Source organism: Parasteatoda tepidariorum, chromosome 7 (assembly GCF_043381705.1).
Source record: "Parasteatoda tepidariorum isolate YZ-2023 chromosome 7, CAS_Ptep_4.0, whole genome shotgun sequence".
NCBI lineage: Eukaryota > Metazoa > Arthropoda > Arachnida > Araneae > Theridiidae > Parasteatoda > Parasteatoda tepidariorum.
This window is the reverse complement of record NC_092210.1, coordinates 61,523,973-61,551,349: the sequence shown is the minus strand read 5'-3', so window position 1 is coordinate 61,551,349 and position 27,377 is coordinate 61,523,973. Positions and strand designations below refer to the sequence as shown.

The following is a 27,377-nucleotide window of genomic DNA, read 5'->3' as shown; positions in this document are numbered from 1 at the left end:
AGTGAAGCTATAACCAATAATCTCCTTTGTGAAGCTAGAAAAATTGTTTCTTTTACCGTGTTCGAATGAGTTAAAATGTGGCTAATTAATGTCATTTGTATATGTCTTAAAATTTAAAGTGATAAGTCCTATTTCAAGAATGAAAAATACTATTTATGAATGAAAATATCGTAGTAGGATTGATCATATATTACTTGGAATGATTATTGGTAATTTTCTATTTGCTTTTCCTACTAATATTAGAATAGTTTTGTCCCCTCATTTTTTTATAGTGTTGTAGGCAGTGATGGGCATCATTCACGAAAATTTTATTCATGACTAAATTTATTCAGAATAAATTTATTCTGAATGATTATTCATGTGAAATTTTAGTCATTATTCATCATTCATTATGCAAATTTATAAAAATTTTTGAATAATGATTGATGAATAAACTCATTAGTCATGACTAATTTTTCTGAATAAAATTTTGAATAACCAGCAAAAAATGCAATCGATATGTCTTTGTCTATAACGAGAGTTCATTTTAAAATTTTGAATAAACTTTATTCTAAAATCTATAAAACGCAATTTTTTATAGTTTTTGAAAACAAACGATAATACTATTTTAAATTTTTAAATAAAATTTTAACTTAAAAAATTAAACGCTTTTTTGCCATGTAACCATTTCTCAAAAGTATGCATTATGTTAGACAAAAGTAAATTTTCTCAAACATTATATAAATATACTTGAAAAGGATTAACGTTTTATTTGTAGTTGTCATAATCGTAGTCAATTAGAGTATTCCGTGCCCATTTTTGTGGACCAGTGAAATTATTGAGTTATTCTTGACTAATGAATAAAGGATACTGAATAACGAATAATGAATGATTTATTCTTTATTCAAAATATTTCTGACTAATGAATAAATCTTTATTCATCATTCATTATTCAGATTTTGAGTAATTATTCATCATTCTTTATTCATTATTCTGAATGACAAATGCCCATCTCTGGTTGTAGGGCAAATATAATGTTCTAATAATTTTTTAACTAAAAATTACTTTTATCTCAAGGTTCAACGGAGTGTGAAATTTCACCAACAGTTAGAGCAGCTGGAGGTAGAATTAAAAGACCAATTGAAAGTAAACAATGAACTCTTGGGACTTCTTAACAATTTCAAAGAAAGTAAGTCATTATATTGCTCATTCATTTTAATACCATAGCCATATTTTTAGGCTCAAAAGTAATTGTATCTGATATTTTGTGCTGAGTACTTAGAAAAACCTTAAATGAATACGTTTGGAAAATATCCAGTGCATTTTGTATCAGTTCATTTCTAAAGTATAAAGTTTACTAATGAAATGTTTATGAATGTTAATGAAAAGTTTACTAATGAATTCCTAAAAATAAAAAATAATTTTTAAATCTTATTTAAGCTGCTAGATAGTGGCACTGTTTTAAAACCATCTTACATTCATCTTGGAATTATATAATTTTCGGCTAATACTGAGGAGAAGTTGTGCATAATCTACGTGATAATGGCTTATAGAAAATTTCTCACCATTATGCAAATTGTTTTTAATATGACTCATTTTTTTAAAAATATAGGAGCACTCAAAATTTGCATATTAACCCTGTCATCATTTTTAGAAAATTTAGATACAACAACAGAAAATTTGATACGTCAGTAACGAGTTTTATCTTCAAAGAACTACCAAATTTAAAGAAATGTATGTTAAGTATAAAATCAATATAGATTTATATAAAAATTAAAATATTTTTTAAAGAAAATTAGTGATTTTAAACATTCTGACAAAATATGGCAGCAAAAGGTTTGAAACTAGTTACAAAAGTAAATAAATTGCTTGCAGCAAGTTTTTCAAGTGAAATTGCGTGTTTGCAGAGTGGTTTTCATTGTATCCAAGTCTGTAAATGATCCAAGTCAACATCAATTTATAGACTTGGATAATTTTATATCTACTTGTATCATTTCAAAAGTACTAACTTGGATAAAAACTAATATTTCCTAAAGAAATAGTTTTGTCCAAGAAAGTTTACAATGTATTTTATATAAATTGTATTATTATATGCAGTATTAGAATGGTATTTATCATATGAATTTATCGAATTTTATTCATTTCTTCCTAGAATATTCCAATAACATCAAAATTTTTAAAAATGCTACACATGACCTAAGGCATCCAGATTTTAGTAATGTTGTAATTGGTGTTCTAGTCTTCGCTTGCAACAGAGTGACTGTAAAGAGAAATTTAGATCAACTTTTAAAGTAAGATTTAATTATATTTTTGTATTGACTTCGTGCTATCTTTTCAATCGCTTGTATTTATTTTTTTAAAACTTTTATGAAAATGTTATTATATTTTTGTTTTTACTTTTACACAAAATTAATTATTTTCTGAATAAATTTTTGTAAATTATGTTTATTATTTTATAATTACATTTTATGAAGTTCTTTCTACATTAAACTTTTATCAAAAAATAAAGAAATCTTGAAAATAAAAAAATATTAATGACATTTGATATTTTGTATAGCTAGCAGCAATGATTATGAATATCAACTGCAAACTTTTATGCTTTTTTGCAAAAGATTTCTTTTAAGGGAATCAAAATTCATACTTCAGAAATTTTAATTTTAGATATAAAAACAAATAATATTGTATGAAAGGGCTGATAATTATGTGTTGTTTTTAATTGTTGGCAAAGTAGAAACAAAGCCTTAATTGTTAATTTAGGATTTACGGAAAAAAATTTCTTCAAAACATGCAATAGTTTGCTCTAAAATGTCATATTGTTTTTATCTATAAAATAATGTGTATCGGAGTTTAAAATTTGTGTACTCAATATGTTATTGTAATTGTTATAAAAGTAGAGTAAAAACTATTGTGTGCAACTGGTAAAATTTATTGTCTTCTTTTACTATTTTTTATTACATTGTAGTACCATAGCAGTGATTTATCAAATACTTTTACATAGATAGAAAAGTATGCCTAACAAAAGGCAATAGTGTTTGAAAATGGAAATAATACATTTTGATTATGCTTGTAAAGATTAATAATGCTACAAAAACAAACAAAACTTTTTACTAACAGGGACTGACGTAAAAACAGTAAAAATAAAATGCAAGAACTAAGTTTCCAAGATTGTTTCTGAAAAATTAAAAACTTGAGATTCGAGTCGGACAATTTTCAGATAAGCAGTTGCGGAAAAGCAAGAATTTTTGTTTATTTGATGTAATCTTGCTTATGCAAATTAATTTTATATAAATTTAACCTAATCTGTTTTATTGCTACGTTGGTTTATTAGAACATAAAAATTGGTTAGGAATAGTTCATCTATTGGAAATAGGAGTTGGTAAAACTGCTTGATCATCACAATGTCATCCATTGCAAATATTCCACATTGTTTATAAATTTTATCTATTTTTGTTACATTATTATCTGTATTTAAATTCGTAATTTTTGCCTGAAAAGAAGTTTTACAAATTTACTGTTTTTGACAAATTGGTTTCGTAATAATTTGTTAATTGACTGATTGGATATACATGCTTTTTCTGCAATGCCTAAAATGCAATTAGGTAGTTCTGAAATATCAGTTATTTTTTTTATTTTTTTATTTTTTGCAAATCTTTTAATTTTGATGATAATAGTATAATTTATACAAAGTTCAGATTTTCCAGAACAAAAGTTAAATTCCATCAAATTCCTAATTTTCCCTTCGTAATCCAGTCTGAAATGACAATAAATAACAGTCCTGATAAAAACATGCGCTTGTCTAACTCAAGTCTTCACCAAGAAGAAATCAGTTGGATTCCAACCACTTCAACTCAAGCTTTGCTATTGATACAGTCCTTTTTACAACATTTATAAATTTTTGTTGTATACCATAAAGTTATAGAATTTACCATAATTTGTCCATTATAATTTAATCTAGAGACTTATTGAAATCGATAGTGGTCTTACTAAAGGTGTAGCATCATATTCCAGACATTACATTGTTCATTTATATTTCTGAGTATAAACATGTGTTGGACAGTACTAATACGAGTATGAACTCCAGCTTGTTCTGTATTAAGAATGTGTTAAACTTTATTTTTTATTCTATTTACAATAATTTTACCAGGTGCGTTTTTGATGGTGTTAATAATAGGCTAATATCCTGCCGATTCTCACATTTTGTTAAATCTCTAATTTTGGTATTTTCACAATCATTGTCTTCTTCCACTGATCTGGAACCTTATCGGTTTTCCAAATTCTATTGATTGGTTTAAGTAAAACCTGTGATTTTAACTTAGTAGAAAATTATAGAAGAGCAGTTTGCTTTCAAAAAATATCCGTGTAACAAGAAAAGTTTTAAACTGGTTTAAATTCTCATTAGAATACCTTTTAAAAGAGAAGAAAAAGGTAGTATTTTTAAAACTCTGCTAGAAAACAAAGTTTTCTGGAAAGCTATTAAAACATTTTGATTTATTTTATATTTTGTATGTCAGGTCATAAATATATTGAAATATAAAATTTAGTTTCTATGTAAAGAACTTTATTTGTTGATTTCTAGTTTATATCTCGGTATTTTAAATGTAAAATTATATGTATTTTCATTTGTTAAAATGTATGATTACTTTTTATTTTTGTGAATTAATTATGGAAGCTTAATTGATTTACTCATCGAAAATAATTTACTTTAGGTATAGGCCTTCTGCACATCAGTTTCCTATTATTGTTAGTCAAGATTGTGGTCATGAGCCAACAACAAGAGTTATTCAGTCATATGGTGATCAACTCACACTTATACAGGTAAATACATTTTATTCACCATAATACATACATTTTATATACAAAGAATGTAGTTACATGCATTCATATATTATAATTTCACTATACTTGTTGGATGAAAACAAATAATTAATGATAGTATTCAAGTGATAAGCAAATTTTGTTTTGCGGAAATATTTTTTAGATGCAACTAGCTCAACGCTTGAGGTATACAAACACAAAGCAGCAGGTAGTAGGTCTCTAAGAAGCCCTAATGCAGTAATTAAAACAATCAGGGTATTGAACTGGCAACAAGGAGAAACCACATTCAACAATGTTCTAGAGAGGCCCACTCTTTTGGACTGTCGTTCCAATACTGACAATGAAACTTTATTTCAAAGTTAAATACAGTAGAGTGCCGATTATCCGAACTGATCGGGACCAATTGTGGTTCGGTTAATGAAAAGTTTGGATAGTTAGAAAGTTGTTTAAAATCTAGTTTAAATGATTATTATTTATGCACTAACTTCCCTTTTCTCACTTTTTCCAGGCTTAGAACTGGAAGTACTATTCAAAATAGCTCTGTCGCGTTTAAAAGTTTTTTTCTGCAATTTTTAAATCATTTTTATTTTATTTTTTTCATTTTGAAGTTTTTAATCATATTTCAGCTTTTTATAATTTTTTTGTTGTCAATTACTGATTTAAACCTTTTTTTATTTATTTTCCATTGCAAAAGAAATCCAGCTAAGACTTTTGTTTCAAAGAAGACGTTCTTTTTTGAGCAGCGCTTATTTTTTCAAAATAAATCAACTGAACCGGATCACATCATTTTGACGTTCTAGACTGTCAAAATGAAGCTCTCATTCTTTGAAAATAATTTTCCGTTGCAGAGGGCTAAAGGGGTATGTAGGTTTAACTGTATAACAATACATATATGTATGGCTACTATAAGAAAACTGCTAAGAAAGGTTGTAAATTAAATATGATCATTAAATGTAGTGGATATTATTTATTTTTCTAGATTTAGAAAAATTGTCGATAAGTTAAAAAGTATTCTAAACTTGAAAAAAAAAAAGAATTCGGATAATTGGACGTTCGGATAATCGGCGCTCTATTGTAATTTCTAGTAGAATCAACTGAACTGGATTCGATTTTTTAATTTTTAGTCTAAATTTTTTTTCTTTGTTGAAAGCTCTAGATTCAAAAACATTGTCAACATAGACTACACAACATTTCTCACCTAGAATTTAAAGATATTTCCTGAAAATATAACAATTAAGGGATAATGCAATTTTTTATTATGTTAAAAATTTTTTTTTTTCATTTTAGCATCCAGACCAGAGTGACATCCCCTTGTCCGGCAAAGAAAAGAAATTTAAAGGATACTATAAGATAGCACGCCATTATGGTTGGGCTCTCAATGAGACCTTTTTTCGTTTTAATCATAAAAGTGTCATAATTGTTGAAGGTAAATTTAAAGTTTTCTTAGATTGTTTTAGCAGTTAAGGTATATCAACTTAAACAAACTTTTAGAATGAATATAATGTTGAAAGTAAAGAAACTTTCCTGATAAATTTCAATATTGAATTTGTCTAAAAAGAAAGCTTGTGTTGAAATAAGCTTGCAATGGTGATAGTGTCAATGAAGAGTAAATTTTGAATTTTATTGGCATTCTCTATTAATTTATTATTGGTATTCTCTATTCATTATTTATTATTGGCATTCTCTATTCATCTATCCTTTTAAATACTTTGTTGGTTTTTATTAACGATCTTAATTTACTTATGCATTTTTAAAACTTCTTTTTTGTTTATCTAAGTGTAGTATGTTTTCTGTTCTCTTCACATTTAGTAGCGTATAAAGGGTATCCGCGCTCCTGGAAAGTCATAAAAAATCATGGGTTTCGGTATTGAGCAAAATTTGTCATGATTTTAACTATTTTTTAAAAATATCATGAAAAGTCATGGATTTAGGTCGCCGAAAAATCTAATTTTTAAAATGGAATTTACCCCCCATTTCATGGTGTTCCAACTATCTGAATTTGTAACAAAATCCCCACTCACAGTCATATTTGATTAAAATATAAAATGTTTTTATCGTGTTCTTTAAAAATTGTGGTGTTCTTTCAAAAAGTGAAAGAAAACACATAATTTCCAGAGCGAATTATCTTTAAAACTTCTGTGACTTCAGAATTTTTCTTATTATATACTTTTTTAATTTTATCAATTTAAAATTCTCTCTGAAGCAAGCCAGTCATTGGCGAATTTTTTTATTCCGAATTGAGAACGGAAAAATCAGGAGTATTTCTATCCTTTCTGATGAACGAGAAAAGTATCTTTAGAATTTAATTCTGCAGAAAAAAAGAAAAAAAATTGCTCTTGTATTTTTTTGCTTCAACTATTTCTTTACTCCGTTTTTTAAATTTAAAACCTATAAATATGACGATGCAGAGTATAACAGTTTTGGTTATACCTATCATTTCAATGAATGTTATTATATTGCTTTTTTAAATTTATTGTTGTGTTTTTATCGGAGAAAATAGTAACTTGGTTAAATCATGAAAAATTCTTGGAATTAGTCATGGAAAGATATGAATTTGAAAATCTGAAATGTAGCAGATACCCTGTGTATAATTGAATAATACATATATTTGTGTGGTTAAAATTTATAATTTTGCAATGAATTTTACTTGTGAAAATTTATTGGTGTATGTTTTTAAATGGGTAAGCTATTAATACTATTTACTTTTTCATCGAGTTTGAAACACCTTTTTGTAACTTGTAAAATTTTTTTTTTAAATTTTTATTCTTCCTGAATAATTAGATGGTAATAATAGGGTAAATATGTAACATAATTTTCTTGGTCTAAAACATTTTTTTAAAAAGGTTTGCAGATTCTTATGTTCAACAATTTTGAATGCTGCAAAAAGTTTTTTCATATATTTTCAGAAAAATATGTTTGAAACAGAGACATGATTTTTTTTTCTTACACTAGGATTTTTGAATGCTTTAACTTTATTAAAATTTTGAACCAAATGGCTCTGTTTATATTAATAAAAATTTGATTTCAATATAAATTAATGAATCTCAGAAATAAGGTTCCATACCTGCCAACTTTTAATTCCTTCCATTATCATTTTTCCCAGTGGTATTAAAATGGAATTAAAACTTCAATTTTAAGCAAACAAGTACGTTGTATTTGAGAAACTTAAGTTGACAACCATGATAGTAACGCATATTAATATATGTGCTTAATTTTTGTAAGAATAGTGGTGATCAATATCATTTAAAAATTAAGATTATAAAAGAAAAAATAGTATATAATTACTACCACTTTAAATATGAAAATAAAATCTTCCGGAAAATCCGGAAGAGTTGGCAGGTATGAGGTTCGTATTAAGAGTTAATAGAAGTACCTTAAGAAATTCATACATTAAAAATATAGTAATTAGCTACAAAATATCAACAGCAATTTAAAATATATATTTATGTTTTAACACAAATCAAATACAGTGGCTTTTCACTTGCACTTTTTGGGAAAAAACAAAAGCAGTTTATCTGTAAAATGCTGATTCTTAGAATACCAATTCAATAAATTTGTACACAGCTGTGTCGTTGGAGATGGTGCCTGTGTAAAAAAGCATTATGCAGGAGACAGAATACATCCGATCACGTGAACAAGGTTTGGAGGAAATTCAGGCAGCCTTGAAGAAATTTTCGATCTAATTTTTAAAAACAATTGCTTCAAATTTTTTTATGGTAAACAAAAATTTGTCGTTTTACTAAAATATTTATTTTTCCGTAAAACTATGAAAAAAAAAGAAGATTGAAATAGAATTGAATCAAGTTAATAAAATTCAAATATTTTTAATGTAATATTATGACATGGAAATTAGCACTGACTTTATTAATAACTTCTTGGCACGTTTGATTTGTTCTGATACCATCAATTATCCATGCAGAGTTTCGATAATTTGGTTCTTGCAATTATTGCTAGAAATTTTCTTGCTTTTCTTTTAATCCTGATATTTTTTGTATGATAGCTTATTTGACCTTTTAATGTTACAATTATATCATTTTAACCATTGATTTTTTGGTATGGCCATTGTTTTATTTGCTATTGATTTTCAAATGTGTTTTTTAAAATCTGATATTCTTTATATGCATCCATATTTTTAACCTGATATTTTTATTTACATTATTATTATGATTTGTGATATTGCAACAGTGCATTTGATTCTTGACTTTTTGACTTGAAGTTTAATCAAATTTGCAGTAGTTATTGTTACTTTATTCTTTCAAAGATTTTGAAATACCATTATTTTCAATATGATAATATTTATTACGACATGCAAGACTCTAATCACGTGTTTCAGTAATCTCTGTTTGATTCGTCCATTCTGTAAGAGTTTGTCTTTAACTCACATTGTTTTGTAGTTGATCTCTTTCTCAGCATTTATTCTTACATTGCCATAGATTGTATCGACATTATATATTGATGAGAAAAAAATACATACAATGTATTTTTCCTTCCTCCCATTAAATTTAATGAACCCTATTTTTTTGTATAAAAATGAAAGTCTGTTATTTAATGTTCTTTTTTTCTTCATTAAACTGAACAGAAGTAATCATCTATGTATGAAAACAATTCAGAATTAAAAAAAAAAACTACAGACTGAGATAAAAAGTTTCCTTCCATAGCAAAACTATATAACCATTTAGTTTCTAAAAATGTTCAATTAATTTCCTATTACCTTTTTTTTTTGTTCACGTCTGTGTAATTAAAAATATTCAGCTCTACAGATTGTTCCATGAAGTGTCTATCTCATGGAATTTACTTCCAATTCATAAAGTTTCAAATCTTTTAAAGAAGTTCATTAAAAGACTCAAAGAAGACATTAAAATACCATTTTGGTATGTTTTCATCAGCATTCTGTTTAAAAGTATCTAAAACATCTAAGATCATTGATAGCATGCATTAGGAGAAAGGAAGATTGTCATTTATGGTTAGTTAAAGGGATGAAAATGTTTCTTCTGTGTTTTCTTTATTAACTGAAGGAAATTAGGCTACTTGACTTCCTGACTATTTTTAGATTTTGTTTCGTAATTACAAAATAATTAATTGGACAAATAAGCCGTAAGAAAGATGTAAAAGTAAGTCATCATTAAAATATAAATTTATTAAAGTTTATTTTAACATATTTTTGATTCCTTATGCCATATCTATGTAAAAAAGAAGAAAAAGTCTAAAGATAAAAAAAATCTAAAAGAAAAAGAATATTTTAATTTGTTTACTTATTAGTTTAAATTCCTAAAGTTTATTAGTGAGACCTTAAATTTAGTTTTATAATTTCTCATTATTTTCAGTATAATTTGTTTTCCATGCTAGTTTGTTCAAGAATAGTGTAGACTCAAAGGAATTTTTTTCATTGTTTTTGAAGAAACTATCAAAAAATTTTAACAATATGCAAACTTTATTTTCCGAAAATATTTGAAAATAGTTGTTGTAACTAAAAAACACTATAGTTTTGGGGGAAATTTTAAACCAAAAAACTGTTGTGTTGAAATATGAGGCTTTAAGAATTTTCTGCTTGCTTTGTAGTTGCTTTAGAGCCTTAACAAGAAACCTCAGAAAACTTATCGTATTATTTATCGATCTACCTATTATTTTTCTTATTATTATCTTATTAATTTTCAATGTACTCGCTTATATTAATTAGAAAAAATTAATTAGTACTAAATTCATTTTTATCTTATAGATGATTTAGATATTGCTCCAGATTTCTTTGAGTATTTCCTGGCTTCGTATCCTATTTTAAATAATGATCCTACCCTTTGGTGTGTCTCAGCCTGGAATGATAACGGGAAAGATAGTCTGGTGGCTTTTGAACCAGGTTTACTATATTAACAATTTTCTATTAATAATTTTAAAATATTCTATCTATTTCTAGTTAAGTTATAAAAATTGAATAAGTTATTGATATATTTTTGATTTATATGATGACAGTTCACAATAGCAGATTGAATGGTAGAAGTGTGGTCAATAAATGCTGCATTCTTTTGTAGCCTCTTGAGTAGCAGATTTTCTAAGAGCAGCAAAGAAAGTTTTCTTTTGAAGGGAAGAAAATAAATTGGTCCGTGGTTCACCGACATGTATGCTTCATCAGGATTAATTTCTCAATTCGTTAATTTTTGTGTCCTTAAGCAATATTTCTCATTAAAATATATATTCTCATTATTTAAGGGCATATTTTGCTTAAATTACTCACAAGGAGTAAATAAAATATGCTCCAGCTCATTTTGAATTTAAAATAAATTTTTAAATAAATAAAATACGGGCAAAATGTCGTTATTGTCCCATGTTTCTGAATTTTCTAAGTAGTTTTTCTATAGTAAGGTGTTACAGAGACAAATGCATACATATTGTGATACAGTTGGAGTGTCTACTTATATAAATTCTTAAAAGAATTTGTATATTTTGTTCTATACATTATTTTGTATGTGTCCCTTACTTATGTGTAATTACCCTCCCAAATCCGAAAAGTGCCAATACAACACTATAGATGGCTGTAGTTGAATTAAATATAACTTCTAAGCAGAGATGGGCATTTGTCATTCAGAATAATGTATAAAGAATGATGAATAATTATTCAAAATCTTCCTGAATAATGAATAAAGATTTATTCATTTTTGAAGAAATTTACTTATATAATGAATGGTTTACACACTGAGAAAAAAGGGTTTAATTTCTTAAGTTAAAATTATATTTAGGAATTTAAAATAAGATTATCGTTTGATTTCAAAAACGATAAGATATTGAGTTTTATAGATATTTGAATTAAATTTTAAAATGAACATAAATAACTTAACTGTTATAAACTACTTTTTTGTACAACTAAGTATAAGAACTTATAAAATAATAATGTTAAAAATAACATAAAAATAAGTATTCATACTTATCATAGTTTTATAATTAAATTCCTTACATAAGACGTTTAAGAGCAAATGATGTTTTGTATCTCGGTCTTTGAAAAAACATAGAGTTGATAAGTAAAGAGTTTGGCTTACGTACACATAATGTATGTACATACATTGTAAATACATATATTTCTTGTATTTTATTCATTATATGTACTAACGTAGATGGACACATTTATATATTATATGTACTAATGTACATGCATGTAAGAACTATTTTATTCATAAGATATATGTATATATTTATGCATATAAAATCCATGTACAGACATATTGGTTTGTATGTGTATCATATGTTTCTATGTATGTACGCACACATCTATGTACAAAAATGTTTGTATGATGTTGCATTATATATGCATGTACGTTAGTAAATTGTATATACATACTCCTAATTTTTATCTAAGAAATTGCAAACTTGTGAAAAGTTTTGAATTGTGCAAAACGTAAAAATTTATTCTTACAAAATATGGATAGTTTAAACAAATAGTTTGAAACAGTTTGATAGTATAAATAGTTGAATAGTGTGAAATTGTTGTTCAACACAGGCTTGGTTTCATGTGAATTGTTTGAAATTTATTAAGCAAGAAGATTGGTCCCCTTCTTCACCAGATCTTAATCCTTTAGACTATTGTGTTTAGGGTATTCTGGAATCTAAAGTTAATGCTAAGCAGCACAGAAGTTTGGACACTCTCGGAGCTTTTTGATTGCGTGAATGGGACAAATTACCTCTTAAAATGGTTTGTGCCGTTGTTGGACAATGACGTAAGAAATAATCTTTAGTAATCGATAAATATGGTGGTTGATTTGAATATTTTTTTTTTAAGGTAAACATCCATTTATAGCGTTCATCATAATCATATTGTGTATTTATCATTTTCTATTTAATATCTGTATAACAAAATGATTCAATATTCAGGGGTCGCATTCCCCCTAAAATTCATCAAATTCCTAAAAGTATGTGCAAACCCTAAAATTCCTAAAAATCTGATAAAATTTTGTTGGTGTTCCTAAAAAATTAGAGTTATAGGCTAAATATAAATAAAAAAGCAATAATCAAAAATATAAGAATTTAACTACATTAATTAAAACTGTTTTAATTTTGCCACATGGGAATTCTGATCCTGAGAGAGGTTTTTCGATAAATAAAGCAATGCTTAATGTGAGTCACCATGAGAATACTATTATGTCTCTTAGACTAATCAAAGATACCATTCGAAATTATGGAGGAGTGTTGAAGATCACCACAACACTATTGAGGGCAGTAAAAGAATCTCACAAGCATGATTAATTTGTTTTTCTCTAACTTCTAGTTTTGATTAAGAAGGTAAAAATTAAATAAAAATCCAAGTTGGTGTTAATTTATTTTTTCTCTTGATTTATTCTCACTTTTGCCTGTTCCTGAATTATGCACTTAATTTCTGATAGGTAATATGTAAAGTTGAAATTTCATTTTTACACTTTAGAGATTTCATTCTTGACTTAATAAATTTCAGAGCTTTATTTTATGGCTTGAAATTATTTATGATATGTGTGGATGAATTGTAATAATCTTCTGTTATGTAATAAACTACCATGTGATCTGTGTTTATCCTAGCAAAATCATATATTACCCCTAAAATTTACCTAAAATTTTTTGAAAAAAGTTCCTCAAATTACCCTAAAATTTTAAAAAACTTTGCTGCTACCCCTGAATATTTGTAACAGTATTTTGTAGATGCTTCTTTTAGGGAAAGTTCATCAGTTTTTTTCTTCTCTATATTTATTTTTACCACATTAAGCAGATACTGGATTTCAAACTTTGTATGAAATATTTATTATACTGCTGTCTCACCTTTTTTACATAATAAAGTATTGAAGATATTGCTTTTAAACCTTAAGATAGTACATATAGAACTTGAATATTTTTATTTATAATGTAATTTTATTTGTTTGCTATTTTTTCTTTATGCTCATTCAGATTTTCAAAGACGCTCCATTTTCTTTCAGAATTATTGTACAGATCAGACTTTTTTCCTGGATTAGGATGGATGTTAACAAAATCCCTTTGGGCGGAGCTGGCTCCTAAGTGGCCTAAAGCGTTAGTACTCAGTTTTGTATATCATACACACTTCTTGAATATTTCTATTAATTCCTTTTGAATCTAGCTATAATAAAACTGTAATTCTTTACTCTTTATAGCAAAAGATTATAGTTTAATGATTTTGTCACAACATTTAACCTTTGCAAATTTTATTCAAATATATATTTAATGATATGTGTTCTCTTTCTTTTTTGAAACAGATTTTGGGATGATTGGATTCGTCAGCCTGCACAAAGACGAGAACGAGCTTGTATCCGCCCAGAGATTTCACGCACTAAAACATTTGGGAAAGTGGGTGTTAGCAAGTATGAAAATCTTATGGATTTCTATACATTCATTATTTATCTGTTAAAAACGAGCCTAATTGAATGGGAGGGAAAAAACTGCCATTTAAGGCAAAAGTTTGTCAAATTTTAATCTCATAAAATTTTACTGGCTATCAAAAATTAGGGTTAAAAAAAATCTCTGCACCCGATGGACCTTTTTGTTAAGCTTACTGTAGAAGGTTTTCATGGTTTTCCTCTCCATGTCACACAAATGAGAGTTAGTTCCATCAAAAATTCCTCCACGAAGGCGAATTTCTCTCAATACTTTGTTCAATTATTCATACTGCATCTCTTGTCTTCTGGATTGGGTTAAAAAATACAAGGATACGAGGTTGAACATTGGTTGTCGTAAACTCTAAATTGGGTCAGCTGTTCAAGAGCGATTATAAAATAAGAGGAATCTACCACATGCCTGAATTTTTTCATCCTTTCATTATTAGTAATGTTAAATTAGATTTCATGTCCCACATTTAAATTTGTTGTCTGAAATTTAGTTTAGTTATAAATTTGTTTTTTGTCTATATGCATAATCTGAAAATGATTAAAATAAGCAGAGTTATGGTTTTTCACAAAAAAATCTAAAAAGAACTATGTTATCATTACAAATAGTAATTAAAAAGACATTTTTCTTTATTAACAAATTTAGTTATTTTATTTTGAATTGAAAAGTGCAATTGAAAATACTAATGCAATTTTTTATAAATGCATATCCTTTTTAATACAATGCTGTTAAAAAGATTTTAAAAAAAAATTCTCATTTCTTACCCATTGGCATTTTATTTCATAAATATAATTTCTAGTCAACCAAAATATTAAATAAAAAATCGATTATTGTTTAAATCTAAGTAAAATTTCAGATTTCAAAATTATTAAAAAAAAAAAAAGAAATTGGTTATAAATCCTAATTCTCTAACTTAAACTTTTCCAAATGATATTCCACGAACCCCTTAAGTTCTGTGGAACTGCTGGAACCTTAGAGTTCTGTGGTGTACATTTGGAAACTTCTGCTTGAGTTAACTGTTTGGGCAAGAAACAATGAACAATTTTCTGTCATCTTTAATTTTTCATATTCTTTGCAAAATGAATATTTTTTAATATTCTATAAAAATGTATGAAAGTGTTTTTTTCTCCCTTTAAAAATTAATTTGTTCCTTGTAAAATAAAATTAATTATTTTTGTCAAAATGTAAAATACTATTTTGACTCGGAATATATTTAAATTAGATTGGTCTGACAAGTAACAGAAATATTATTTCATATTTTTCCTTTTAGCAGCACAATCTTTTGATAAACTTCATAACTAATTTTTTATGAGAATGAATTTCCCTGTTTTTCTATCCTTTGATTTTTCAATTATCGATTATTTTTGGGACACCCAGAGGATTTTTTTTTACTCTTTGAGGAGCAGGAAGTTTTTTCTTCTCACCATTTTCTAATGCCTGTAAAGTTTTCTTTGAATTGAGTTGATTATATTTTTGTTGTCAGTGTTTTATATAAAAATTATTTTAAATGGCATGCAACATGTTCTTGATAGGGATGTAACGAATAGTGATTTGGACGAATACAGAATATTCGGTAACCGGATAGCATAATTTTTTGTTTTAAAAAATCATTAATGAATATTATAATGATTTTATGTATATATAAATAGTTGAAGATAGTTTTACATTTATATAAGCTTAGTCATTATTGAGAAATAATCCAAACTTAGCTATGTTATTGGTATGAGGTAAAGATAAAAAAATATAGTAAAATTATTTAAAATAATTAAATACTAAGATACTTAGAGATATTTAGATAAATAAAAATCTGAGTAACCGCTATTAAAACAATTTAAAAAGTGGTAAAGTTGAAAAAAAGGTAAAGGGAAATAGAAAGAAAAAAAAATCCCCAAATTATTCTTAAAACAAAACTTCAATGCCAAAAATAATATTTTCTGGAAAAAAAAAATGTACATAAAGCATTAAGAAAGATATACTCTATAAAAATACCCATAAAAAAGATTGCATACAAAAGCAAAACAGAAAAAATAAAAATTGGTCTTAATTTTCGAAAGAAACATCTCATAAATATCTTAGCTAACATCTAAATATTTCAGTTTTCTAATTAACCGGATTTTAAAAAAAGTGCAGAATAAATTTTAATTGAAACCCTCTTAATTGCTGCATCATAATAAAAACGTGTTTAAAAACTAATGTTTTTGAAAAAGAAAAAGCTAGAAAGAAACCAAAACAAAAATAATTTTTAATTTTTGAACCAAAAAAAAAATAAATTAAACATTAAAAATTTCTATTTAACTTTTACAAATTGCTGTACTTGTTCTTACGGGATATTACATAAAAGAATATTGTTCTTCTATTCATATTCTCAACACCCCCCCCCCCNNNNCCCCCCCCCAACTTTTCCAAGTAGATTTGCGCAAAATTCTAGTTTTTTTAAATTGAACAAAATTTATATTTAATTACAATGTAAATAAGAATCATAAATAAATCACAGCTCTAAAAAAAAATTAATAAATTATTTTTATTTAAAAAGAAATCAAGTGATTTTAACTATTCCAACTCTGATTGGAAGGAATAAATTGTCAGTACAATAAACATGACTGAAAGTGATAATAAATCAAAGGGAATTTACTGGATGATATTTTGAAGAAAAAATCAATTCCTCAAATAGTATGAAGTTCTTTTGAAAAAGTTATGATCTGTGTATAATCGAAGTACATTGCATTTAATTAACGTAAGAAAATTTTAAAAAAAATTAAAACACAATGAACAATTAAAACCCAAACATTAGCATTGATGAAAAAAAAAATTATAATTATGGAAAAGAAAGCACCAATAAGATTGCAAAAATTTATTGAGTGATACCAGTTTAAAAAGAAAAACAAAATGAAAGGATGACGAAAATTGATTGATAAGCAAAAGTGGATTAGAAAAAAATAAAGGCCTAGCATGTTAATACTCTCTAGGCAGAAGTTTCTAGTTATTCAAGTCGAACATCCAATTGACATCACTCCAGAAATGCTTAAGAATAATAGAATCTTGAGGATACACTTAATAATGGTCGATCGGGGAAAAAAATCTGATTTTTTTTTAAATCCTCCATTGTGCAAGAGTAAATTATGGCTAAAAACAGAATGGTGAAATCTCACAATTTGATAGCGTATCAAATTCTCGATTTTGGAGCAAAATTACGTTTTTCCCCGACAATTCCTTGTTTTTTTTTTTTTAATGTCTTGTTTTCCCTGACAATTCCCGATATTCCCAGTGCATATGAAGCCTGGATTTATTATAAACACTCTTTAAAAAATGCTGTGTCGTAGTAAAAACGCTGAGAAAAGGAAAAAAAAAAAAATCTCACTTCTGAACATAACTTTAACATTGAAAAGCACACTTTTCTAGGTTACCTGTTATTTGTCTTTCCGTACAGGAAAAAAAAATTACAGTAAAAAATAAAGTCTATACGAAACGTTCCATTAGAATGATGCACTATAATTAGAACAGAAAAACAAAACAAACCAAAAAGAAGTTACTGGTTCACGAAGAAAAAAAAAGTTTTGAAAAATGATGAATAGATTCGTTTGAACATAATTTTTAAAAAATCATCGGTGCATAACTTATGGTTCAGTATAAAATAATCTAGTTTGAATTTTTTCAAACTTTACGTTTCCATATGTCTTTCAGAACATAAATTAACTAGTTGTAGAACTTAACAAACATGTGTAAAAACTTTCTAATAATGTGTTGTACAAAATAGGATTTTAAATTATTAAAAAAAATTATTCTTTATTAAATCTTTTCAAACTCTCCCCCTCCTCTCGAAAAAAACTGTCAAAAAATATGTTTCCAAAAAATACTTTTCTGAACATTTGGCTGAATATTCGGCAGAAGGGCCAAATTCTGAATAGTGGCCGAATATTCGTTACATCTCTAGTTCTTGACAGTTAAATTGTTGAAAAATATGTATATGTCAGTACTTTTAAAGTTTTAAAAGATGTTTTTTCTGAAAAAGATTTTGCTTTTTTTTTCAGTGGTTTATTTTATGAGAAGCACTTGAAGTTTATTAGATTAAATGAAAAATTTGTGCCTTTTTCAAAAATGGATCTCTCATACTTAAAGAAAGTAAGAAAATTTGTCTTCAAGTACTGTGTTTGATTTTTTTTCTCATAGATAGGTAGATTAAAGTGTAATGAGAAAAATTTGCATATTGATTTACAAAATATGCATAGTAACATTGCAATTAGAACATTTTTAATGTTGTTCTAAATAAAGGGTCAGGGATGTGTAATATGCAAATTCTATTCATAGAAAATTTATCATTATTACTCATTATTTAAAAAAAGAAAGCATTTGAAATTGTATTTGACTTTAAGGCATCTAAAACTAAATGGACAGAAATGATTGTTATAAAAATATTTATATATTGTTTGCCTTGAAATCTTTCTAATTGACTTAGATTTTACATATTCAAAGAAAGCCAAGCATAAGATAAAACAAGGTAAGTCAACCAGTTTTAGATTATCAAAAAACTGCTCAATTTAAAAAAAATATCTATGCTGGTATGTACAATAATCAATATAGAGTTAGAAAACAAAGACACTTAAAATTAGTGATTTTTTCAAACAAATTTCGTCTAAGTTAGGTGGCGACAAAACGGTTGAAATTAGTTACAAGAGTTAATTAATTTGTAGCAGAAAGTTTTTTAACGACTTTGTGTTCAGAGTTTTTTTATTTTGTTTAAGTATGCTAATAGTTTGTTCTCTTAAAATATGCTCGCAATTTTGATACATAAAAGTTCTCACGTCTATTGCAATGTAAGAAAATTCTGTTTTTATGCACAGTAATGATTTCAAATTTTTTTTTGTCTCCTGTAGGATAATTATGATGTTGCTTTTGTTAAAGAAATTTATGGTGCCCCATCAGTAACATTGTCGCAGCTGCAAAGGGGTAGCATAGATCATTCAGAACCAGTACGAATAACTTATGAAAATAAAGATGTTTTTAAGAAAACTGCGAAAGCTCTTGGCCTTATGGATGATTTTAAGGTAATTGTTAGATTTGAGTAAATCTTACATTTTCACAATTGTTGTTTAAGTGCTATAGCGATTCCAATTTTGATTTTTTTAAATGAGGCATTTCAGAGGACATTTTACATTATATTTTGCAATTTTATTGCCCTTTATGCATTTTCTGTATTAAGTATGTTTCACTTTATACTGTTTTATAATAATTTTTAATGCTAGCTGTTTTGTTATTTAGATAGGAGAATTTAGTGGGCATTCTATTTTTCACAAATTCCATTTTGACTATAAGTTGATCCTTTTCTCAATTCCTCTTAAAAATCATATCTTTTTCTTTTCTTTTGTAGCATGAAAATATTTAAATAAAAAGAAAAAAAAAGTGTAAAGTACTTTAAAAAAAAAACTTTAAAAAGTTTGAGTTAACTAAAATTAAAAAATTTCACAGAATATATAGAAATATTTTTATTTTATAATCATTATTTTTTCATAAAAAATACTTTAATATCTCTTCCGTCCTTAGTTTTTTCAGGTGTGTTAATTATATGCTTATACTGTTTTATCATTAGCAAATAAAGTATTTTTTTTTATTATGTAACTTATAGCAATATTAATTATATCAGTTATTATATTAGATTACGTTAATAATCTAATATCCTTTGTAATACCCTTTTTTTTGTTAATATCTAATAATATTTACTAATCTTGTCCTTGTTTACTAATCCTTGTAATTATTAAAAATTCAGTTCACCTCAGTCAGGGTGTACCCCAGGGAACTGTCCTCAGTCCAATTCTATTCACTCTGTACATGGCCGGAATTGAGAAAACTGTTTCTCTCGGGACTCGCATCGGAATGTTTGCTGATGATATTGCTCTTTGGGGTAGCGGTGACGACGTTGCCGAGATTGAGTCGAGACTCAACAACTCATTAGAAGCCCTATCCAAGTACGCAGATGAATTCAAATTGAGCTTCAACCCAACCAAATCGATAACCACCTTCTTCACTACTAATAAACGACTTTATAAATATGAACCATCCTTGTTTCTCAAACACCAGAAGCTCTCCTACGAGAAACACCCAAAATACCTGGGATACATTCTCGATCCCGAATTTACAAGTAACAAACATATTGATTATATTGTCTCGAAGGCTAGGAAGTGCCTAAATATTATTAAGTGTATCGCTGGTAGGGATTGGGGAGCAGATGCAACTACTCTTAGGACTTCCTACCAGGCTCTTGTTAGACCAATTCTTGAATATGGCTATCCTGTCTACTGCTGTGCTTCTCAATCTAACTTAAACAAATTGGAAAAGGTTCAACTGAGCGCCGCTTGCATCATCACTGGACTGAAACGTAGCTGCCCTTCAGAGATCGTTCTTTACGAAGCAGATCTGCAACCTCTTAACTTCAGAAGGCAAGCTAATTTAGTGAAATATTACAATAAACTTTCCAGTTTAGACCAAGGCAATTTAACTGCTATTTACCTAAATAATTGGACCTGCAATCAAAGGCTAAAGAAAAACAGTCCTTTTAGTCATGTTAAATCACAACTGTTAATCGCTGAAAATATTGAACCTCTTTATCTTCATAGCAATCTTAGTACTTGCTTGGATCTTTCCAATGTTAGTTTCCATGAAAGCCTCCCTACCATGCTTGACAAGAAAGACTGTGTGCCTGACTTCCTCAGACAATTGTCCCTGGAAATCATCAATAAAATCCCTCCAAACGACATCAAAATATTCTCTGATGGCAGTAAAATGGATAGACAGACTGGCAGTGGGGTATTTATTGAAACACCTCGAGAGAACTACACTCTTCATCAACGAAACCCCGATTTTTGCTCCGTCTTTCGAAGCGAACTAATTGCAATCGACAGGGGACTAGAGAAAATCTTGAGTGAAGGGCACCTTGGAAATACTTGGATACTATCTGACAGCCGTAGTTCAATTCAACACCTCAAAAATTGGGCCCTCATTGGAGATAAAACCAGTTTTTCGATCTTACAAAAAGTAAAGCTCATTTCCCAACAGCATGAGGTCCACTTTCAATGGATCCCGTCCCACGTCGATATCCACGGCAACGAGTTGGCTGACACTCTTGCAAAGAAGGGACTAGACCATCCAGTCCCCTCCACCTCAGAGCTTACATACCTTGAACTGTTTGCAAGGCAAAAGTCCCAGAACAAACAAAAGTGGCTGCTTCCACCTATTCACTACTGGTATAAAGCAAAAAGACCAGGACTCTCTTTATCTCTCCCTGGTGACAGGCGAACCAACACCTGCTTATCCCGACTGGCCAGTGGACACCTGAAATGTCTCACATTTTCTGCAAATCAAAAAGTCTTTCCTCTTTGCCCTAAATGCCAACAAAACCAGGCATCACCTGAGCACATCTTGAACTGTTTAGGGCTGGACTGGAATGACATTCATTCCTCTCCCATTCTGGTTTCGGATTTTCTGAATATCAACGGATTCATTGATCTGGTCTGACCCCGTCAGACCAGATGGGAATTAGCAACAACAACAACTAATCTTGTATCGAAGTTAACCATTTTATTTTCATGGTACCGTGTGGTTTTTGGCATTGATGTGCAATAATGCTTAAATTGAATGAAATAGCTAAGTTCTGTTGCTGGTAAATGTCTAAGCTGCAAATATTTTTGTCTTCTTATTTTCAATTTTATGTTATTATTAAATACAATGACATTGTTACAGTCTCAATTCTATCCAAAATGTATTTAATACATTGGAAAGATTGGATACAAATTAATCTGCGATTTTTTTTAACCATCAAATTGCAACAGAAAAATATTTCATATTAAGCAACAAAAAAAAAGCTCTTTTCTCTAAGTTCAAGCAAATGGCTTACAAATTATCAAGTTTCCATTCAATGTTTACCTAATTCAAGGTGTATTTTAATAAAATAAGTGCAAGTCTTTAACTAAGAGCAGATTGGTTATCTAATTCGCAAACATTTGTATAAGAAAGTTCAATCTGGCACATGAGCAATTGAAGCAGTAAGAGGTAACTAAGTTATTCCAATAAGGTTAGTCGCTATTTGTGATTATCTTTAAAATTATTGCCCTGGTTATTTATATATTAAAGGTATTACAAACAAACTTCTAATTCAATTATTTCCACTGTACAACTCCATGATGCATGACAAGATAGATGCATGACTTCCCAATGAACTCTTCATTGTTAATACACATATATATTTGAGCACTTTGAATTAAGTAGGGTTTTCAAAACACTTTTGAAGGCAAAGAAATTTTCCGAAACTTTAGTAAAATTATTTTCCGAAAGTTTATAGAAAGTTCTTTACTAAATCCAAATTATGTGTTTTTTTGGTTGACTTTTTAATATTGAACTAACCATATTTGTAACTATTTCCTCATTAAAAATGGGATGCAATTAAATCTGGACTTGCTATTGCTGAGTTCGATTGTACTGTTATTCCATTTTGTTTTATTTTACCATCAATATACTGCCAGTATCTCAGTATAATGGGTTTGAAATAGACTATAAAGTCCAATTCAGAAGTTGAAAAGCCCATAAAAAAGTATTGTTGCAAACTTGTCATTTTGAGGAACATTTTAACTAACAGAAATCAGAAATTACTAAACTGTCTACTTATTTTATATCATTTATGTTTTCTAAATCTAAACAGGTATATTAAACCACCCCTATAGTTGAAAGAAGTAACGAAAATATGTTTTAACTTAACAAAAAGGTGCTTTTAGAAGAAGTCTGAATAAAAGTACCTACCTAATTGTACCCAAAATAAGCTACCAGGATTTAAATCTTTTTTTTTTTTTTTTTTTTTGCGTCGTATTTAAGCTTTATTTAATTGTGAATTATAGATAATGTAGCAGATGTGAAATCTATTGTAAATTAATATTCTGTACTTCAGAGAAATTTCCATACATCATTTGTCCAACAATTTTCTTTATTTTTTGTTTTTGTTTATATGCATTAAAAAACTAGAACTAGTATTTTTGGTAGAAGTTATGGTTTAAATTTTTTTAATTACTGTTTTGAGTGAATTCGTTTAAATGAAATGCATACTTATCTCCAATATTTAGAATAACTATTCTCTATGTAATAACGTAAGGTATGAATCAGTTATATTTACTCTGATAAAATTATTTGACCTTGAGATAGAATAAAATTAGAGTTCCACAATGTAAAGAACATATTTTTTTTTAATAGAAAAAAATGAAATTGTTGTAAAAGTCAACCTTTTAGACGGAAAAAATTAATTAATTATCGCGCATGACCAAAGGAAGGATAAGAAAAACTATTATTAAGGGAACTGATTTTTTACTGCAGTTTTATTTTTATGATTTTGTAACATTTTTTTTTCCAATTTTTTCAGTCTGGAGTTCCTCGAACTGGTTACAGAGGTGTTGTCAGCTTCCTTTACAAAGGTCGTCGAGTTTATTTAGCACCACCTGCAGAATGGAAAGGTTACGATCCCACTTGGAGCTAGCAGTTTATAAAAAGAATTTAAATTAAGGAAATAAATCTCATATCATTGCTGCAGAATTTACAAATGACCCTCTTGAATAAAGAAAGGGAACTGTTGTATGTTTTGACGCAGCATTGGAATGATAAAACTTAAGCTACTGTGATCTTCTTTGAGGCATTCCTATTGGCCCAAATTGAATTTGAAGCTGAAAAAAACAAAATAAAAATTAACTGCTGTACCTGTAGAGTAACAATCATCTTCCAACTCATCAGCCACTATTCATGATATTCTTTGTTTTGTAAAGGCATTAGAATTAAACTTATAAAAGAATAATAAGAATGCAGGGTTGTTCTTATAGAAAGAATTATTTTTCTCTCTGAACTTAAAATAACATTTGTTCTAAAATAGTACATATCAGTAATATTTTGCCCTTGAGTGTATCTTTTTTGCTTTGACCCTTAAAGTGTTGAACTCCTGTATAAAATTGTCTTGAATAGGGAGCTGGAGCACTCCAGAGCTTCCAGGGAGCTGTAGCTCTGAATTTTTCTGTTCTCCAGAAAAAATTTAGATTTCCTCTTTTTAATATTCATTTAAATCTTCTTTTTTTTTTTTTTAAGTAAAATAATGAAAGATTTTTGTACTTTTAATTTCTGGATGATATATTTTATATTGATATGTTTTTTTCTGGCAGTATTTATTTTCATTCTGATTAATATCTAATAATTATGAGATACTAATCATACTGTTTATCTAAAATTTATTCTCATGACTGAAATACTAAGTTCCTTCTAATAATAACTAATGCTCTTTTCTATTTTGATAATTTCAAATTAAAATCCGAAAATCAAAAGCGTGTATAAATATATAGAATTACCAGAGCCTTAGTGAAAGTGGAGTTTTAGCTTATTATCTGGAAGTGGAGCATTGAAAATTTTTTGGCTATGGATCCCTGGTCATGAAACTTCCTTGCAACACAGAACTTTTCCATTGGGAAAAACCAGTTTTTTCAAAGCATGAAAGCAACCAGCTGAAAATTTTGAAAATACTGGGACCAATGCTCAAAGGGATAAGTTATTTTGTGTAGTTATTCCCTATTGAGCTTGAAAGCTTTTATTTATTTTTGTTGGTTTCATAGTTCAGTTAGTTTACCTTCAACTTAGAAATTCCATTTTTACAATTGAAATGAACTATATTTATTTATTAGTGTTTAATTAGAATATCATATTCAGTTGTATTCTTAATGAATTTCAAATTTACTTTTTTTATAAAAAGTAAATTGTGCTTTTGAACATACGTTGGTCTCGTACACATATGCATTGATAAGTTATAAAGATATATTTTTGTTTTATTTTGTGAAAAATTGGTATCAAAAAATGTATTAATAATCATAGGTATTTTTCTTTGCACTTGAAAAATTTTATTTGTTTACTTGTACTAAATTAAAGAAAAAAAATATTTGAAGAGCTTAGTCAGAGAATATTAAACAGTTGTGTTTTGAAGAGATTCAATTTTCAAGCTTAAGAGCCCTCTTCCCTAAAAGTTTTGGATTTTAAGTTTACTTTTTGTTTTCACATCGTTTTTTGTTTTTGACAATCTTTAATATCATTTGTTTTGGTTTATTTAATTGAGAGAAGAACCACTTTATAACTTTTAGAACATTATTTAATTTTTTTTTCAAGAATTTTATATTATATAACAATACACTTATTTTAAAATTAGTTTCAGATAGGCAATTTAATACTGTTCATTTGTGCGCTTTTCAAATTTATTTTTGTTTAAACTGAGGAGAGCTAATTAAAAATCGAATCAAATGTATTTTTCAAAATTCTAAAAAAAAAAGCTAAATTTACTTTTTTGAAAAGGGTTGTAGCAGAATTGTATTCTTATAGCTTGTGTTGAAAAATTCTCACGAAATTCTGAAATAAATCCAGGAATGACCTTGCATTTAATATATTTTGTAAGATACTGCAGTTTAGAGTAATTATCAATCAACAGTTATTTGGGAAATTGAATGAAGATGATTTAAGTTACATTTAACCTCTTCAAGAATGATGAAAGGAGAAAAGACGGTTCCCTGTACCTTCATGCTCTGCGAGTTCGTACCAGGTGAATTTCCCCATTATTGAAACTTCATTGCTGCACTTAAATACGATAAAATTTACAGTTTATTATCATTGATAGTAACTGAATATACTGTAATAAAACATTGGTGAAATTTAAAAAAAACAAACTCAAAATGAACCAAAACATACAAAATAGCCAACAAGTTCCGAACTACAAACAACAATAAGCATTCCATCTCCTTCCCAATTCGTCAAAATATAATCAAAAACCTAAAGCACAGTAATTCAGGTGCCTAATCTTCTCTAAAAGGCCAGTCATGCATAGTTGTTTGCATGTTTAAATACTCTGTATCAAATAAAAATAAATAAATACTCGAAGCCGAAAGCACATGTTGAAGATCAGCACGCTTTAAAGCATTATTTGAAATTGTAAGGAATTTAAACTGCCATCTAATTTATTTAAAAATTTAAATAAAATGCTTGAAATTGGAATTATGTTCATGTCATCATAGGCTGCTGGTGTTCTAAAACCTGATCGAACATGATATCATTAACTGACAGCTGTGAAGGGGGGATGTGATCATGCAATAAAGATCCACCCTTTTCTTATTCGTCTACATTCCCCCCCCCTCCATTGTTTATATCTCTCCGACAGTTTAATAAAATTTTAAAGGAAGGGGCCTCTTAAGAACGTGTTATAGTCTGCTGTAAGTGTAAAATAGTAATTTATTGTGCCAAGTTAATAAGACTTTTTTTTTTTAATGGAGAAATTTTTTTTTTTTTTTGTATTTCTACATGTTTTAAAAGTAATTTTCTTAAATTTATAAAATTGTTTCTTTTGTTTTTATTTGTGTTTGATACAGTATTTTTCTTAAATTTAAAGCTAACATGTTGCACTTATTTATGTAAATATTATTTTTTTTTGTATTAAAAAATGCTTAATTATAAATACACATTCATTTTAGTTAGGTAAAACTTGATTCGTTGTTTAGTAATATGTTATTATTTATATTGATGTATCTTTATATTAAAGCATGATAATGCTTAGCACATTTTATTGTCATTTATGCCTTGAATGACATTATAATGTTGTAATATAATCTATGATGTCTTATTATAAAAAAAATGTTATTAAGTAATAATTTTTTTTTTTACTTATGAAGAAATAATAGATGCAAATCCAACATTTTCTTCCTAAGGTCATAATGAAAAACGAATGTAAAATTAGGTTTTAACTAGAAATAAGACAATTTTTCAAACTTTAATTTATTCCCTGAGAGTTTTACTTTGTTTCATTTTTAATAATTTAAGACCAATTGCAATTTAAAAAAAAAAAAAAAAGGATTTCGGAAATCTAATTCTTTAAACCTAACTATTTGAAATGATTTTGACACATTTTTATTTTTATTAATGCTTTTAATATTGGTTGCTATTATTTCTTTACAAATTGTATTGATCATATTTTAGACTCATTGCATGTATACATAAAATAAAAATTGTAGTAACAAAACATCATTTGTTTTGAAAGTTTCTGAGAAATATATTTATTTTAGGTAAGGAACTTAAAAACTTGTAATATCCTTGTGCCAGTTTTAAATTAAAATCAATAAATTGTGCTAAAAATAAATTTCTAAGCAATGAAAGAAAATGTAATGGAAAACTATAATTTGTTGATACTTGAATAGGGA

The 27,377-nt window shown here is 27.5% G+C and overlaps 2 protein-coding genes across 3 annotated transcripts in view; both read left to right on the top strand.

The window, feature by feature from the left end:
* The window catches only part of LOC107439807 (alpha-1,3-mannosyl-glycoprotein 2-beta-N-acetylglucosaminyltransferase), a 30,741-nt gene extending 3,404 nt beyond the window's left edge, over nucleotides 1-27,337 (top strand). For both annotated transcript variants that reach the window (XM_043042256.2, XM_016052517.4), the window contains exons 3-12: nucleotides 1,057-1,168; nucleotides 2,132-2,270; nucleotides 4,686-4,794; nucleotides 6,082-6,220; nucleotides 10,511-10,645; nucleotides 13,719-13,809; nucleotides 14,013-14,117; nucleotides 18,168-18,258; nucleotides 19,011-19,181; nucleotides 23,534-27,337. In XM_043042256.2, coding sequence (XP_042898190.1) covers nucleotides 1,057-1,168; nucleotides 2,132-2,270; nucleotides 4,686-4,794; nucleotides 6,082-6,220; nucleotides 10,511-10,645; nucleotides 13,719-13,809; nucleotides 14,013-14,117; nucleotides 18,168-18,258; nucleotides 19,011-19,181; nucleotides 23,534-23,647 — 1,206 coding nt within the window. In that variant the 3' untranslated portion in view covers nucleotides 23,648-27,337. The remainder of the gene's footprint in view (nucleotides 1-1,056; nucleotides 1,169-2,131; nucleotides 2,271-4,685; nucleotides 4,795-6,081; nucleotides 6,221-10,510; nucleotides 10,646-13,718; nucleotides 13,810-14,012; nucleotides 14,118-18,167; nucleotides 18,259-19,010; nucleotides 19,182-23,533) is intronic.
* On the top strand, nucleotides 19,895-22,441 carry LOC139426044 (uncharacterized). Its single transcript, XM_071183500.1, has one exon. It carries the CDS (start codon nucleotides 19,963-19,965, stop codon nucleotides 21,643-21,645), a length of 1,683 nt encoding a protein of 560 aa, XP_071039601.1. The 5' UTR covers nucleotides 19,895-19,962; the 3' UTR covers nucleotides 21,646-22,441.
* Nucleotides 27,338-27,377: the final 40 nt, after the last annotated feature.

What these genes read in the sequence shown, in the direction of transcription:
- LOC139426044 (XM_071183500.1), top strand. Translation starts at nt 19,963, where the DNA reads ATGGCCGGAATTGAGAAAACTGTTTCTCTCGGGACTCGCATCGGAATG.